At 33.3% G+C, this 18,550-nt stretch overlaps 1 protein-coding gene across 1 annotated transcript; it reads right to left on the bottom strand.

Moving 5' to 3' along the window:
- Positions 1-416: 416 nt before the first annotated feature.
- On the bottom strand, positions 417-18,516 carry LOC149805531 (JNK1/MAPK8-associated membrane protein-like). The gene is made up of 6 exons (XM_089950136.1): positions 18,368-18,516; positions 14,774-14,850; positions 8,918-9,072; positions 7,213-7,416; positions 3,710-3,879; positions 417-2,996 (listed from the first exon to the last, which is right to left on the bottom strand). The coding sequence occupies exons 1-6, from the start codon at positions 18,432-18,434 to the stop codon at positions 2,698-2,700; spliced, it is 972 nt and encodes a 323-aa protein (XP_089806262.1). The 5' UTR covers positions 18,435-18,516; the 3' UTR covers positions 417-2,697.
- Positions 18,517-18,550: the final 34 nt, after the last annotated feature.

Genomic DNA, 18,550 nt, shown 5'->3' with positions numbered 1-18,550 from the left:
ATTCATCAAACTGCATTGCCTGCTGACTGTATGATTCATATGGCAGTATGTTATGCATTGCTACATTGCATTGCCTGCTAACTCTATCAGGGTTCGACATTTACATTTTAAGTAGGAAGCTTGCAGAACTTCATACTATTTGAAAAGTGGGGTCCTTCTGGCTGATAGTTATTGTTATTGTTGTTGTGGGGTTTAACGCCATTTTTCAGCACAATAGGCTATACATGGCGGCCAGTATTAATGGTGGAGGAAGAACCCGGAAAACCCCAGAAAGAACCACCGACTCATGAGAAGCTACTGGCAAGCTTTCTCACATGCCCACATTGGCTGAATTTCTGGCTGATAGAAGGTCCCTATCATTTATGGTTATCCTTACTGAATAAATATACCATCTATAAAATAAAATAAAACATGCAAACAAGGTTGTATTTTATTACAGTTTACATTAAATTCATAAACAATTTATATGCTGACAAATCTTGTGTTTGGTATTTATTATCATTAGCATAATCATCATTGTCATCAGCAGTATCAACATCACTGACACAACATCCATTCCCATGGCAACAATTCTTTTTCATCCATTTATTCCCAGAAAATTCTCTGACATAAGGCCCACTACAGCATGACTGATAGTTTCAATGTCTACCTTGGGTACATTTTCTATAACAATAAAGTGAGCTTAAACCTAAGAAGAAATACTAAACTACTGAATTAATAATATTAAATAAACTAGAATGGACCTAAAGATAAATTGGTGGTTTAAAAGTTTACAAAATTATAAATGGAATAGATCTAAATTTAAATCATTGGTTTAATAGTTTAAATCTCTGGTTTAATAGTTCAAATTCAATAGTATAAAATTAAGTTAATAACATTTAACTCAAAAGAACAATTTGTGCCTTTTTGTTATACATATTAGTGAAGCCATCACTTATAACTAATAAAAACTGACTGGAGGAAATTATACATACATTGTCCCCCCCAAATATAAACGTAATTATTGCTATTATAAGAGACAAAAATGCTAACTTTGACGTAAAATGTGTAATCTATATATTACAAGACAGAATTAAAGCACATATGAAAAGGACACATTTTAAGGACTAACTTGGTTCTGCAGCTGGTCAAAATTCTTGTCACAAAGGGCAAAATCCATACGGATTAGAACCTGAATACAAACACAAAATATACTGATAAATTATTTATGTGAAACTTTCGCTGAATGGTCATGAACTGGAATTTTGTAATGGTCATGGTCAGGTGCTCAGAGTGATGGGTTACAATACTCTCATATTCTTTTTTTAAAGTTTGTAAAGCGATGTTGATTTGTCACTTTTTCTGATCTGACATGTTTAGAAGTTTGAAAAGATCCATCTGCTCTAATATTTGCGTCATATAACATCCAAAACTCACACTGTAAAGCATTTCACTCAACATTTCATGCCATTTTCTATAAAAACATAGACTGGTTCACTAACTAACTATGTGATCAATAAAATTAATCTGTTAGGCAAAGATCACTTTTAAAGAAACCAGTCTGTTTTCTTTCAAGCGGGTCATATACAGTTGCTTTAAATAGCAAATAAGTAAAATACTCTTATGCTATTCTTATGCAGCAGTCACTTTTTTAAGAATATTCTCAAATTTATATGAGTGGAATTAAAGAGATAATAATAAAATGACAAAAGCAATTTCTATTGCTTTATTTTTATTTTATAATGTAGCAGAAAACCATAATCTATATGCAGTGTTGCATAATTTGGTTGGCATGTATAAATTGATATGCTCCTTTCTGACCCTACAAGTATCGACAACAGTCTTGAGAAATTTCTGACAATATTTGTCCATTAGATAGGTTTTTCGAAACCTTGTCCAGCTGATATAATTTCAAGTATATGGGTGTCCATGTTTCACACACACACACACATATTTTAAATTTCTTGTCTTTTTTTTTTATTGGAGTGGCAAGGCAGTGGAAAGACATTGTCAAAGAATCTCCACATTGTTCAAATATGCAAAACCATTTAACAAAAAGTCAGTCACCCAAACGCTTGATCCTCTTATATGATTAACAAAGTAAGCACCCAAATGACAATTTATGGTGAGCATCCAAATGACAATGAAAAACAAAAAAGCTGAGACCTACTTGTTCATCAATGGCATATGAATGATAATTGTTTTATTTTCGTTTCACATTCAATTTTTGCCAGGTTCACATATTTATAATTAAAAGGAAGATTTTTACAATTCTATAAGATGGGATAAACATATATTTAATATCCATAATGTCAAAAAACATGCCTGACGGACCACCCAGCTTTTGGAAAGTGGTGGTCCTTCTGAAAATCTGGTGGCCTTGGAGCAAGTGTTCCTGCATTAGTGTCAAGTCCTTCCTATGATACATATTGCAGCATGTTATGCCTTACCACTCAAGAATCATGCTAACAAAAATTGACTGAATTCATAATTTTTTATTTTTATGGCCAATTATGGCGTCTATAAAGCAGTTTTAGATTTATGGAATAGAAAGTCTAACTATACTCTCAACATTGCAGATGCTGGCATGAGACAGTCAATGAAATGCCAAAAGCAGGTACTGAACACGAGACTGCAGCTTCCTGTCTTTGCACTATTCAGGTCAGCTTGTCACATTGTGGAATAAATTTTCATTCATAAAATGTCCCTTCAGTTTCCTCACACTACTTTGTCTAAATTATCTGGATCTGTAAATCTCACTGTGAGAATGTAGAATATGACAGGGAAAGGGACAAGAGCAATGAGTGGTCCATGAAAACTGGGTTCTGTGAGCTCTGTCAGAGAGACAATTCCATATGCATGAAGCAACCAGTGTCCAGCTAAAACTGTCAGGTTACGAACATTTGTCAAGTTATCAATGATCAAGCTCTTGAAGCTTCTCTGGTCTGGAGAGTACACCATCTTGACAGCACTGGTGATTAATGACAATACAATCACTATGTAGGGGAAAGCATAATCTGAAAATGTAAACATAAAACAATTCAAACTCAGCCAAATGAGGATACAGATTCAGTCTTGTGAGTCATCTTTTACTTAAATCTTTAAACAGTATGCAAAGACCTAAAGTGATTGTTAATATGATTTCTTACAACTGGTTCAGTTAATAGCTATTTACCATGTATACTTGCTTATAAGATGACTCCAGCTGCAAAGTGTACAGACCCAGATCTGTCTTAGCATAATGCACTAGCAGATCTTGGTTTCCGCAGTTTGTTAGGAGTAATCAGTAGAACAATGAAAACAGATCCTGATTTGCAGGTGCATTATTGCTAACAAAGATCATGATCTCTGTTATTTGCAATTTAACTTGACTTATAAGTGAGTATATATGGTAGATTATTCTCTCACAATTACAAAAGATGTCCGTCTTATTATAGATAAAAAATTCACCAGACTGTCAATTCAGTAGCTAACTTTTCTATTTTGTATGCTTTTTACATTCATTTTAGTGAAGGAAACTAAAAAATCCATACAGGCCAGTTCCAATGTAGAAAGAAATTCATTACATCAATTAAGGGTCATCCATAGTGAACCACTTTCTGCAAATGTTGAGACTACAAAATGCTTAATATAAATGATTAATTATACTTTTTGGTACACAAGATCAGTTACATTAAAAAAAATGAAGATTATAATGAATTTAATTAGAACATATTTAAACAAAACTTACAAAGTAAGCCCCCAAATACTGCCTGCAGAACAATTAAGATGGGGAGAAAGTATAAGGCAGCATACATTGATTTTGTTCCTCTGCTCTCTACTAATTTGACTGAAACCAGTGGACGTATCAACATTAACATCAGCAACGAGAATGCATAGTATATCATCACTATTGTATACCTGAAATTAAAGAAAAGAGTTTAATGAGAGAAGAAAATTTTCATCTAAGACCAAGTCAATGTTCAAACTTGCATCTGTGAGTCTGTCAAAGAATTTCCAAATTGTTGCTAAATGTTCTTTCCAGGTATCGTTGTAGATGATGACATAATCAATGTAAGCATCACAAATGTCTAGACCAGAGGTAATCATATTCATGAGACGTTAAAATGTACTTGGCGACCCATTCATCCCAAACGGCATTACTTTATAAATTTGGTAAAGTCCATCTAGAGTCACGAATGCTAAAATTTCCTTTGCTCTTTCCATTAGTGGAATTTGCCAAAATCCTTTCAGAAGGTCAAATCTGGTAACATACTTTGCATTCCCGATCTTATCAATACAGTCATCGATTCTTGGTAATGGGAATGAATCTGTTGTTGTCACAGTATTCACCTTCCTATAATCAGTACACAAACAGAAAGTTTTATTTGGTTTTGGAACAAGTATGCATGGTGAATTCCAGTCACTTTTACTGGGCTCTACAAAATCATTCTCCAGCAAATACTGAATTTCTTTTTTTCCAGTATTCCTGTTTGAGAGGGTTCATCCTGTACAGATGTTGTTTCACAGGTTTAGAATTAACAATTTCAACGTCATGGAAATTTTTATTCGTTCTTGTAGGAACATCTGGAAATAAGTGCTCATATTCAAATAATTAATAGCTGTTTAAGTTAATTTCTTTCTTGCTCTTACAAATGTGAAAGTTTCCGGTCCAGATCATTCATAATTTCTGAATTCTGAAGATTTGTCACTCCATTATCAATAGAATCCGATGATACTCCTTCCCTTAAATCTTCACTGAGTGGGACAGGTACAACTAAATTAATTGCATATTTAACCTGGCTTTATCTTTCAATATACTGGTACTCCTATAATTTATTTAGATCCCAGGAGCACTAATATTATAATTTATCTCATTCATTTTCTTCTTAACTTTGTAAGGGCCATAATGTCTAATCTGAAGAAAATTTTGAAGAATGAGCAAGAGAATCAGAACTTTTTTACCAGACTCAAAAGTTCTCTCTATTGTAGTTCTGTCAAACCATAATTTCACTTTTGACTTGAATTGCTGAATGCCAAATTCAAGCATAATAGGTTGGAAAGTTCCAGACCTAAAAGGTTACCTTTGATCCCATTGGATAGATCTGGAAAAGCCAAATTGAGTAAAAAAAACTTTATCAAAGTTTTAATATTCCTTAAAGGAATAGCTTCTGGAAACCTTGTTGACACACACATAATGGTCAAAAGATATTTGTGACATGACTTGGTCTTAGGTAAGTGACCAATACAATCTACCATAATTCTACCAAATGGTTCCTCAAAGGCAGGAATAGGTTGTAGCTGAGCCTTGGGAATTTTCTGATTGGGTTTCCTACCATTTGACAGGTATGACAAGATCTACAGTACTTACCAACATCACTTTTGGTTTTTGGCTAAAAGGAGTGAGTCAAGATCTTGTGATAATTTTTATTAAACCTTAAATGATCAGCCAAAGGAGTTTCATGGGCCAGACTAAATATTTCCTGACTGTAAGGTTTTGGAACTACAATTTGATAGTTCACTGACCATTCGTCATCAGCAGGTACCATGGGAGGTCTCCATTTTCTCATAAGAATTCCATTTTTAATGAAATAACAGACAGGAACTTCAGTAGCTTCAGTTTCACTAATGGCCCTTTGAAACAAACAGGAGATCTCAGGATCTTATTCCTGTTCAACGATAAGTGATGGTCATTTATCACCCTGATTAGAATAAAGAGAATGAGTCATTAAAAAAGGATCACTGTGATCAGTACCTTCCAAGTGATCCAAGCAAGGAGTGAAAGTGACCTCATCGAAAGCATGACCAATACATGTGTCAGCTACAGGAATAATTTCCTTATCAACGTCATTCTCAAGAGCTTTCTTTGCCATAGCTCTATTAACTGCACAGGCTGGGAATTCTTTTTCAATTGGATTGACTTTCTGATCTAAGCAAGGCTGGTCAGTTACAAGTGGATTAACCACAACCTTGTATCTCCAGCTAGGTCATTAATCCTGATTCCTTTACTTTTATGTCAGAGTCTGATACAGACTTAGTGATCGAAACCAAAGCACTTTTATCCAAAACATTCTTTTCTACCAAATACTGAACCAAAATATTTCTTATTTCCTGTTTTGTTATGAAGCCTTTACTTCAGAAAGATCATATTTTCTTAATTCTTATGTTACGTATTCAGGCTCAAATAAACAGTAACACAAGAAAGAGTGAAAACAACAAGCTTTGAAAAAATTTAACAAATTATTTATTTCCCTGGGAAAATATTGTAAAAATGAAAAAAATAAGAACTTATGATTTTAAGAATCAAATCCAAAAATGATCCAAGAATAATCCACGAATAAAATTTTAGAAGTCCTAATAATGAAATGTTCTAATGAAATCAAGTTCGAGTCCCGACGAGGAATCCAGGATGGAAGGCGATGACATATGATGTATCCTGTTCAATGTCTACAGTTCCTTGTAGAAACACAAGAAATAATCCTCCGGTTTTGGAAATCCAAATAAAATTTTTTGGAAATGTTTTGTTCAATAATTCTGTATGTGCATTCAAATATATTTCCAGAGAAACGAATTAATCCTTTCAAATCCAAATAAACTGAACAAACATTAAAATGTAATTCCCAAAATGACACAACAAAAGAAACACCTTTATGTCTCAGTGTTTAGAAGCCCGACTGTGATTATTTCTCTAAAACGATAGTTTATAACTTGAATTTTATGCAAAAGGGATGCCCGGATAAGGGTCGCATAATCATGTTTACAAATAAAAAAATCACATAGCCCATGTATGTTCTTGATAAGAACCAATCATTTTATTCCAAGAATAAAAGCTGTTTACTTCACTAAAAACCATTTACAAGTCAAGGGTCACGTATCCAACACAGCCTCAATCTCAACCTTATTATTCCTACAATAAAAAAAAATTAAAAATAACTCGTTCACGTGGCTGTTACTAATTCTGAATTAAGGTCGGGAACCAGGTCAGCGTTGTGTGTTTACAAAAATGAACAGTCAAGGTCAAACTATTTTCTGGAAAAAGTATTGAGTTCCTAGTAAAAAGAATTATAATATTTTGACATGTAATGAAATTAAAAAAATAAAAAGATTTTAAAACTTACAAACAATTAAATCAGGTATAAATAAAATATACATAACACTGGACTTGATCTGAATAGAATGATGCACTAGACAGATAAAAATATAGCGTACAATGGTGCACTAGAAAGATGAAAATATAAAGTGAGATCAACTCACAGTGGATACACTATTTCCTGTGTGCAGTACAGTGTAGTGGTGTAATTGGGACTTGGGTTATATAGCATGGTATACCAATCCTCAAGTTTGGTAACAGGACATGACCTCACATGATGGGACCCCATGGGCTCCGACAGAAGCAGGGTCAGCAACACAGCCACTCCCGTTTCTACTAATGCTGATATGTGAAGAATAATGAGGGATCTGAAAACAGAAGCAAATAAGCAAACTGCAGGAAGTGATGTTGTCTGCTTTTCATTGGAAGCAGTATAGTTTTGTGCAGGAATGAGGTACGGGTGGTGTAAATGATACAGTAAATGAGTAAGGGGACATTTGTAAAGGATGACTGTCTAGATTGCTGTATGGAATTTTCAATTCTCATGTTATAAAAACTACAGTGTCCATGCTAAGAGGTGTATCATCAAATGCTCTCCAAGTTTTTCATGCCATTGAGTTCTTTCATATTCTGAACACAGTATCAACTCTTGCATATTTTTTTTGTTCAGTGAGTAATGTAAGACAGCTTAAACAGCATTTTATGCTTCTGAAACTTTTATGACAAATAAACAATTGTTTAGGTCTGAAATTGCCTTTTAAACTTTCTGCTGGCAATCTGCACATGAAGCTTTCTGATAGAAACAAAAATCCATGCAGTTGGGTCACAAGCATGAGCAAATTATTACTCTGTTGAGATTTGCAAAATGACTGTAATAAAAAAAAGTTTATTTTATATTTCATCTTGTAAAAATGTATTTCAGGAAGAAAGGACTGTACCTTGAGATTCATTTTCCAATCATCTTGCCCATTTCTAGCAGGGAAGAGTAGTCACTTAGTCCAGAACTTAGTTCGGCATGGTCTCTTAAATGGTCCTTGATATAATGCTCTGAATGCATCACATTTAATGAACACCATAATTCTACAGAATATACGATATTCAAAACTTTCTGACAACACTTTAACCATGATGTTATTGATGCCACTATCACCACTGCATAATGATATTTTAAAGCATGTAAGATGAAAGATTTATGTCCTAAGCAAATGAAAATGAACAAAAAGAAACCTCCTTCTAATAAAAAAAAAATGAAATGTATAATCAACTTTCTTATTTTGAAATTATCTTTAACCTTATGAAACTTTCATTTTATACAACTCACAACAAGGTTTTCAGGGAGTCAACTCTCATGAAACAAGCAAGTTGGTTTCCAATCATTCTTTAGTTCTAATGAAAAATCTCTGTTGCAAATAAGATGATGTCTTTGAATCAAGAGAGTTCCTTCCCTTGTTATATAATTTTCCAATCATCATTTGCAAATCAGAAAAATAAATCAGAAATTAAAAAAATCTAAACTGTAAAACCAGTCTGGAAATATCATTGCTTTGAGAGACCACTTGTTCTGAGAGACCAAATTCATAATGCAAAGATTTATTGATTATAGTGTTATGACTTGTTATGTGAGACCAACTTCTTCAGAGACAATATTTGGCAGGAATGGTCACTCACCACAGGTTATACTGTACTTCACTTGTTATATTTTAAATCTTGCACAAATCTGAATAAATGTAAAATACAATTATATAATATTCCAATATAAAACATATAGACAGTAGCATGTGAATTTTTTTTGGAACATGGCTATTCTGCTGTAATTACTGCAACACAAATTGATTTTATGCAGAAAAAAATTATTTCCCTTCATTATACCTTTTTCTGTTATTGGTATAGTCAATGAAGAACCAGTGAAGTATCAGGGATAACATAGCCATGAAACCAAGGTACAGCCAGTCATAGAAGGCTGGTTCTGAATCACATTTCTGGCACAATGACTCATTGTCAGGCTGGTACCCACGGGGGCAGGCCTGAAAATAATTGTAAAAAGTAATATTCATTATGTACTGGATCAGAATTCAACAGAAGCAAAAGGATAAGATTAGTGTCAATCAACACTAATAAGCACCTCTTTATCCTAAGCACCTCTTTAGTTCAGTACATAGATTAAGATGGGTCTCTCCATATCTCCAAAGTGAGAGAACCCGACTCTTGAAGATATGCAAAAGTTTTTTCCTCCCAAAATCTACCTAAATATGAGAGGATCTTGATGGGATTAAAAGATCAAATATTCTGAGATTAACCCTAAAAGATGCATTTTCACATTTTAAGATCTGATTCCTGGTAATGGTATATGAAATGTCCAGTGGTCCCTAGAGCTGGTACAGAAAAAAGATAAACCAGCATAGATCGATGTTATGCACATAATGATAACTGATGATCATTCTTAACTGTGTCTACTGAAAAATTAACCCCAACATGCACCTACTTTGTTGCAAAACATTATTTTCACTAAAAGGAATAAACCAATCAAATAGCCTTTCCAATATGAATCAGTGAATGACTACAGGAAGTAAACATGACAGATTATGTACAGTGTTATGTATATATAATTTGTACTGTTAGTTGGCTTTTCTCAATGATTATGTTATGTATATCTGTGTTTTGTAAATGACCTTAGTCCAAAATTAAGTAAATGGTCTACCTGTCCAATGACATATATTTTGAAAACAACATAATATACAGTGTATCCCCCAGGGGAGTAAAATTGAGGGTTAAAAAAAAAAACCTTGGTGTCAGAACTCAGGGTCCAAAGAAAATGTACGGGTCAAAAATGTACTGATAAATTTTCATCTCACCTGTACTTTTTCAGCTCGAAATAGGATACTGCAACTTGTACAACATACTTTCTCCCTAAACATACAAATAAACCAACATGCACAATTAACAAACAAATGCATTGTCCATTCAAAGAACAATTTTATTAGTTCATTTTTCTTTTAGTTTAAAGTCGCACATCTTTTTGTAGCAATATTATAGACCAACACATTACATATAAGCCAATACAAAAAGCCAAATAAATCTTTTTTAACCAAATGGCAGTTAATTTACTGCCTGTCATAAAATGTGTACTATCATCAGTTTCATTGTACTTCATCCTTGAACACATTTATCCAAAAATCAGAGGCTAATGGTTCATCTTCTTTCTAATAAGTTACACTTGAATTATAAGATCTTTCTTTTACTGCAGCAAAGTAAAAAACCAACAAAATCTGCAATGACCCCCTGACTTTGTAATCCAAATAATGCATTTGTCTCTGCAAGTTTACTGATTTCTTTGTTGTGAAAGAATGTCTTGGGTGATAATGTGTTCTCCAGATATCTTGTGGTGAACGAGGACAGATTTTTAAAATTTCTTAAACCCTGTCATTGAAAGGATTATTCACTTTTGCAGTCTTCACAATCAAGTGATCAGAAGTCACACCAATAATCCTAATGGATGTGCTGTATTCCAGTCAGGGGAATTATTTTCTCCATTTTTCATTAAAGTTGGATCCACAGTTACTCTTTTGTGTTCTGCTCCTTTTACTCTCTTCGCTAATGATTCTTAGTGCACACCATTTTAATCTGGAGAACACTTTCAAGTGCAACAAGCACTGAGGTTAAACATCTGGATGACATATTGCTGAGCTCCATGGAAATCATGTGAGAGCTCGTGAGATTATGGAAAGTTACTCTGTCATAACATTGCCTATGCCAGTCTGGTTAACTGTTTTGTATGCTCCCTGCATTGCACGCTGCTATACGAATAGCAGGGAACCAGTCTATGCAATTGCTCGAAGTATACATGATGCCATCCCTCATCCAAAGCATTGGACATTAAATAAATCATCACTGCATTATCCGAATCCTTTGCGTAAAAAAAACGCATGGCAACAAAATGTGTGCATGAATATTCTTCAGCGTGCATCTCTGATACACAAACATGCATAAAGTGAAACACTGTAATATAGCTAATATTTTTCTATGAATATAGATTAAATAGGTCATTTAATGAAGGTAAACATGTTTACTTTTTTCTATCTAAATATATAATATTAGATTTTCACTTGAAAATTCCTAAACTGGTTGATAACTTTGAATGTTTTACAGAGGAGACTGACCTACATCCTGATTCTATTATTGTGTCTTTGCTTTTTATATCAATGTTTACTTGAAAAATTACTCATTCCTTCCTTAACATGCGAAGTAGAATCAGTCTTTTTGTTGTGTTCAGTATTTTAATTGGGTGGATTTATTTATTTAAATTATTCACTGGTATTACAAAGTGCTCATTAATACTTCTTGGACTAAATCATGACTTTGGAATTGTAGTGACTTTTGACAATGACATTTTGGATAATATTATTGAGATACATCAAAAGACTTTTAACACATCATCACATTTCAGACCATTGACACATTAGAACATTCAAGACTACAGGCATACCAGCACATTCAATATTAGAATTTATCTGGAACACAACAGGAGTTCAATTGGAACTTCATACACTGGACCTGTGAAAGAATTTCTAGGACTATTTGGGATTTAATTCACAATACTGTAAGTTCTTTTTAAATTTTCACATTTTATTCAAGGGAAATAAAATATTCGTTGATTTTAAAAAACTTGCTGGTTTTTGCTCGTCTGTTGCTTATATTAAAACCATAGAGTTGTAATAATAGCTAGATGTTTTAATCTCAGTTTGGTGTCTTCCTGGACAAATAATGATGCAGCTAGCATTTTTCAAGGCAAATGGAACATTTCAGTGTAACCTGACTTAAGTGAAGAAAACACAAATGCAATTTACAGGTAAACATACCTGAATAGCATTAAATGGGTATCACCAATACACATAGGCTACATATCATGATACCTAAATAGCATTAAATGGGTATCACCAATACACACAGGCTACATATCATGATACCTGAATATCATTAAATGGGTATCACCAATACACACAGGCTACATATGATGTCTGTGATTTTAGAAGTTATCTATTCATAGTCTGCAGTCTTCACCAAGTTCTCTTCTTTTCTCTACATCAACGACCATCAAGAGAGATTTTTCTTGGACAATTTTGGAATGTGATCACTTTTGGTAAAGAATTTGGTACCAAGATTTCAAAAGTAAATTGATAAAAATTGGGATTTTGCAAGAGTTTGAAATATTGTTTTCTTGGAACAAAAAAAATTGCAAAATTTAAAATTGTTTAATGCATGGAAATGTACATATTTATAATTATCAGCTTAATAAACACTTCCTAATTATTGTATTTCAACTATAACAGGATCTAATTTTAAGTATGGAATCAAGGTGATACAAACATACAAACTATATCTGTTGACATTTTTAATATAAAAAACTATTAATTTGCAATAAATAAATAAATATACATTTCTAATAAATAATTATACATTTTTGATGAAAAATTATAATTACAATTCACTTCATTCTCACTCTTACTCTTCAAACTCTTTCACTTCTCCCATCTTTATCTTGAAGGGAAATACACTTCTATCATATTTCTGACATAGTATGAGCTTCATTAAATAATCGTTATAAAAAAACAAACAAGTTTTAAAACTAATAATTTCTTTTTAAAAACTTCCTCCCCTCTGGCCTATCATCTGATTTTGTGAATGTTCAACATAACTTCTGATGGGTGGTCAATGACTTGAGGATGCTTACTGTTCAGAATGCAAAAGTAATACACTGATTATATTGTTATCATTGGTATAATTTCATTTGCACCAGATTAACCCTTTGGTTAACAAATTGTTGTATCTATTAAAATATTATCCCAAGGACACTGTGTTCCCCTGTCTTTTAAATCTGCAGGACACAACACATATTTCAAAGGGACAAATAAAATATATGGCAGTGGTAAAAAGTTTATTGCCGAAATAAACAAAAGTTTGAATAGTTTGGTAAGGAAAAATATCTAATCACAGCTACTCGCTTATTTATTAAAAAGTTGATAAATGATAATCTAATTATTACTGAACCACATATAAACCATCAAGTTTTCTATATGTTTATCTTCATTGCATCTTGTGTACAATCCTTTCCCAAGTCATGTACTTAGTGACTGAAAGAACCATTAAAGCTGTAGGGATGCAGGGATTTGCTGTTATAATCAAACATTAAACATTAAACCATTAATGCTCTGTTTTTGACTGATGATTAATAGCTGTATCTAATATAATGTGCGCTGCTCATTTCTGAAGTTTATAAATCCTGTCAAGCTGAGATCTGGCACAGCATCCTCATACAGTTAAACAGTAATCCATTGTTGGGAGAATATATGAATTGTAGTATAGATTGCAAACTTCTATAGGTAAATGTTTCATGATTCTGCTATGTGAATCAATTTGCATACATTTCTTATCTTGCTTTCACTCATACTCAAGTCACACTGACAGTGTAACTCAAAGTTCCAATATGTCAAATTTGAAGGCTAGGTAGTGTTTATCACTATGGTAGTGAGCTGAAGTAATTAATTCACTGGATGGAGGAAAAAGTAATCTTCTTGTATAGTTTGATATCACCATTTATTTGTATGTGAATTAAATATATCTCTCTAGAAAAAATATTCCTCTCTGAGAAGAGATTGTAAGAATTACATCCCTTTTCTTGTGGGTCAGGGGTCATTCACTTTTTAAACGTCTGTAAAGAATGGCAAAGCTTTGGTTCATGAGTCATAAATGAATAGTCATATAAATCCTTTTATGACTTCCTATTCATCAGTCTTCTCACATACAAGTAAATCAAGTGTCTTTTCATCTTGACAAGTGGAACAACTGGGTAGTTCCTGATATTAAACAAATGCTTCCACATGAAGAGTTACATCCCTTTTTTGTGGGTCAGGGGTCATTCAGTCAGTCCTCTGTTTTACAGTCATTTGAACTGTAAATCTGTTGTGAATTTATTGTTTTCTCATAGTACACGGTAATTATTTTAAGTCAGTAATGATTAAATTTATAGGGTGCATTAAAATTACCAGGATCAGTTATCTTGTGTGAATCATATTTGGCAGAGAACAACATATACATGTATTTTAAGCTTGACAATCTAATCATAATAATAAGGATATTCAGTGCATTGTATTTGTTCACAAATGAAAGGTCAGTTTTGCTTTATCCCATAGGTGGCCAGGCTGCTATTGACTGGTTTGACTATATATACATATGTGTATGTGTGTATGTGTGTGTATATATATCTCTCTATGTATGTATGTGTATATATATATCTCTATGTATGTATGTGTGTATATATATATATATATATATATATATATATATATATATATATATATATACATATATATAATCTATGTATATATATATATATATATATATATATATATATATATATATATATATATATATATATATATATATGCATGGTTGTCTGCGAACAAAAAATCCCAGTAATTAACTATCAAATAACTGTTTTTTTTATGTCTTTGGTGGATGCCAACATGATGGACATCAATCAAGGAAAACTGAAAGAGGGATTTTTCAAGTTGTGCCTAAAATTATTGCAGACCCAAGGGGCATAATGGATTCAAAATTGGGGGGGAAGACAGAACAGAACAGAAAATTGCATCAAATCCTTTGTCCCCTGCTCAAGCATTAGTGATATTTTTGAGACACTTCTGACATTCTTTACAAAAGCAAACTTACACCACAATCTGTGTATTCTCCCTGTCCATTATAGATACGACCACAGTATAGTCCTGGACATTTGGTGGGTTTGGAAACTGAAAAAGAAAAATTACCCATATCTACAAAATATAATTATGTCAATGATTATACTCTTGCAAAGTTCATTATTCTCTTATTAAAGTTTAAGCTTTAATTTATTTGACTTGAAAACATTATTTCATTATTACTGGCTGAAAATCAGTTTAATTGGAGAATTATACAAGGCTTTTTCTTGCTAGCCATATTGCAAAATGGTTCTGGTCTATGGATTGCTGATATATATATGACCAAAGGGATTTTTAGTGTGAGAAAAACTTAAAATATACAAGATTGAATGTGCAGGAAATAACAGAACAGCAGTACCAATATCAGGTTTCTAACTAGCAATATGGTGGGTGTGAGAATTTGGAAAACATGAATATCTGGGATGTATGTGGGTGAAGCAATGACAAATATGGGTAACTAGGTCAGCATTATGACAAATCTGAGTAGCTGGGTCATATTCCTGCTGTTTCAGCACGATTTAGTTATGATATGATCTGGGGGGAATGGGGCTATCCTTCATTTAGTAACGGTTAGCCAATCATTCTTTATGCAGGGAAAGGGTGTGTGGGATTATGATATAGTATATATAGATACAGGGATCGTCCTGGGCTTCGCCAATGTCGCAAATTGCGATTTTTTTTCCTTATTGGCGACAAAAATATCCCATCTGGCGATTTTTTTGGCGACATACTTTTTGGTTATTTAATTTGTACATACAATCATGGATTTGGACTGGATAAATTAAAAGGGAGAACGAAAGGAAGCCACAAACTTGACTAAGCAATGCATTGGAATCAATCTGTCACACAAATGATCCTTTGTTCGTATTGACAACCCCATCTTTACAGTGCATTGTTACATCATAATCTGCTTATGTCGACATCTGGGCTGAGCGCTGTATGCTGCGATACAGTCAATTATGCTACTGCACTATACCTACAACTCACTGACTTCTGAAGACGCGAACAGAACAGATACAATTAATTGTATGGCTAATCCTTCTATGTTTTTTTTTTTTTTTTTTACATATACCAATACAATAGTTTTGCTGAACCTTCATAGAAAACTGATAACCTTTGAAGTACCGACTACTGTGTATAAATACAAAGCAAATGGAAAAAAATCTCAATCACAATTATATCTGTCACCAGTGCAGCATTTTACTCATTGATCTTTTCCTTTTGCCATCAATTCCATGTTACGGCTGCAGAGACTTAAACTCCGCAACAAGAAATAGCAAAAAAAAAAAAAAAAAACGGTTTTGCATAATTAATAATAATTATTTATTTCTCAAAATACAGGCGTGAAAGAATCCCTAAATTGGGTGTGCATTTATGCTTATAGATACGGTCCAATATTGCCAGGTGTTGACTCCTGTAAGTTTCATTCGTGGGAATGGTGATCCTATTTTGCTTGTCGAGAAAATTTATACAGCATTCAGTGATCATTCTTGGGATTTAGGAAGCAATTCGCTACAAGCTTTGTGAAGCTAGCCATAAGGGGGGGGGGGGGCTGCTGAGAGACTACTGGTGTCACCAGTCAGCACTGTAGACTGTAAACGTGGATTCAGTAAGATGAACCTCATAAAAACTGACATCAGAAATAAGCTCTGCATCTCATCTCTAAAGAATTTAATGAGAATCAGCATGTACAGATGTGAAAAATTAAACTTTGAAACTGCATTCAACAAGTGGGCAGCCCTAAAATCCCGACGGATCTTCATGTAACACTTTGCAACATTTTGTTAATGCTTGTTGTAATTAAAGTATTAACTAACCCATCTTTTGTAATTTTCATTGCCTGTTACATTAATAGACTAAATTAACACTTGGAAAAATGTACACTACTTGTTTTGGCGACACTTTTTGAAAATTGGCGACAAATTATTGAGGTTGGCGATTTTTTTGGCGACAGCTTTTTAAAAGCCAGGACCATCCCTGAGATAGATAGAAGAAAGTAGTAGAAGAAGAGAATGAGAACAAGATACAAATTTGAGATATGAAATGGGAACTTAACAGAGAAACTTCATAAAATGACTTAAAGTTATAGTCAGAAAAAGAAAGAGACAGAATACCTAATAGATATAACGGAGTGACAGATAGATATTATGAGTGGACAACAATATCAAGAAATCACGTAGCTTAACGATAGTGTAGAAACTGGAGAGGTGGACAGAACTTTAGAGTGTGTACATTAGATATAAACATTATTTTGCAAAATCACTTAGTGTTTTTAATAAAATACTACTGGTCTCCCCTCACCCCAAAGTCAAAAGACAAGACCTAACAGGTCAAACGTAGTAGAGAACCCAGCAGGACACACAGACAAGAAACAATGGGTTAGACATGGTTGTGTATAATCGGGGTAGCTGACATTTTAGCTGAGCTGGAACTGAGAAGAAAAAAAATAAATTTGGGGAAAGATCGAGGAAAAGACCTGTACTCTGTTGTGCAGAGATTGAGATTAAGTGACCATATGCCCAGCTATCTGGAAAAAAATAATTTGAGGTGTGAACAGAATCACTGGTGTTAATCATCATAGCAGGCTTTGAATTATGGAGTGTAAGAAGTTTGTAATCAATATTAATTCTTGTATTAGACTGTATAATCATAGATCTAAATATTTATAATCCAAACATTTATACAGAAACAAATGTTGGGTACTGTTTGATATTATTGTCTTTTGGGGACAAATGTATTAATCATAATTTCCGACCATCTTATTACATCATAAAATGGAGCGTTTTTTTTGTCCCAAAAAAGTCATTTTTTCCCAACATTAAGTTTTCAAGTATGTCAAAACAATTATTATTAATTTTGTTTCTTTTTTTTTTTAAATTAATGTTTTTTTTAAAAAAAATTTTCACCAAGAGTGTATTCAACTTGACAGATCTGAAATGTGTTCTCCATTTTTAATGTCTTTTGGAATAAAACTGAGCTAAGGGTGGGAAACAATAGGAGTGCAATTAAAACTGGAGTTGACCTACCTAAATGTCGAATTAAATCGACTTTTGGTGATTATGTCCGGAACAATAAAGAATTATTGTCAATTAAACAAATTAAGCGACTTTAAAGATCAATTAACTGGACCTTTAAAGTCATATCTGCTGACTCTATCGACTTATTCAAGCATTATCTCAGATGTTTCAGTTTAAGAAAACGGCAATGCTAGATTCAATGGCAAGGCTGGATTCAATGACTTGGCTGTTACATATACATTCCTGATGTTCACCCATCACGCTTTCCTCGGTCAGCCACCTCTGGACCCATCCGAGATCACACGGGCTCGACGCGAGCTTTATGTTGAGAAAAAAAATCTGAAATAAAAATAGTCATTCCGAGTGGTAAAATTACCCCAGACTACCTCCATGACACGTTCTAACATAGGACCCTTCTATCATACTATACTATACTCGCGTCAAGCACCCGTGTCGAGATCTGGATGCTCAAACCGAGCACTGGTGACAAAACTGAAAATACGAAAGACAAATGAACAGATACAAGACTTATTATCTGAAGAATCTCTTACCAACTTCAGCAAATGAGACGGATCCCAAAATAGATACAATAATTGACCTTAAAGCTTTATTTTCCATTATGATGAAATAATCTAAATATTTGCAACATTATCGCTATTTTCGTGTTTCCTAATCACTTCATTACTATATTTTGGACTGGTCCTCTTATTATATAATTTCTATGTTAATCTATT

Source organism: Sinohyriopsis cumingii, chromosome 2 (genome assembly GCF_028554795.1).
Source record: "Sinohyriopsis cumingii isolate HCF-2022 chromosome 2, ASM2855479v2, whole genome shotgun sequence".
NCBI lineage: Eukaryota > Metazoa > Mollusca > Bivalvia > Unionida > Unionidae > Sinohyriopsis > Sinohyriopsis cumingii.
Note: the sequence above shows the minus strand (reverse complement) of the source record. Positions and strands in the feature narration are given on the sequence as shown.

What these genes read in the sequence shown, in the direction of transcription:
- LOC149805531 (XM_089950136.1), bottom strand. Translation starts at nt 18,434, where the DNA reads ATGGAAAATAAAGCTTTAAGGTCAATTATTGTATCTATTTTGGGATCC. An exon ending in CGTCTCATTTGCTGAAGTTG is followed by an intron (nt 14,851 to 18,367) that starts GTAAGAGATTCT and finishes TTTCTTTTTCAG; the next exon opens with TTTCCAAACCCACCAAATGT. An exon ending in TATACCAATAACAGAAAAAG is followed by an intron (nt 7,417 to 8,917) that starts GTATAATGAAGG and finishes TTCTGTTTTCAG; the next exon opens with ATCCCTCATTATTCTTCACA.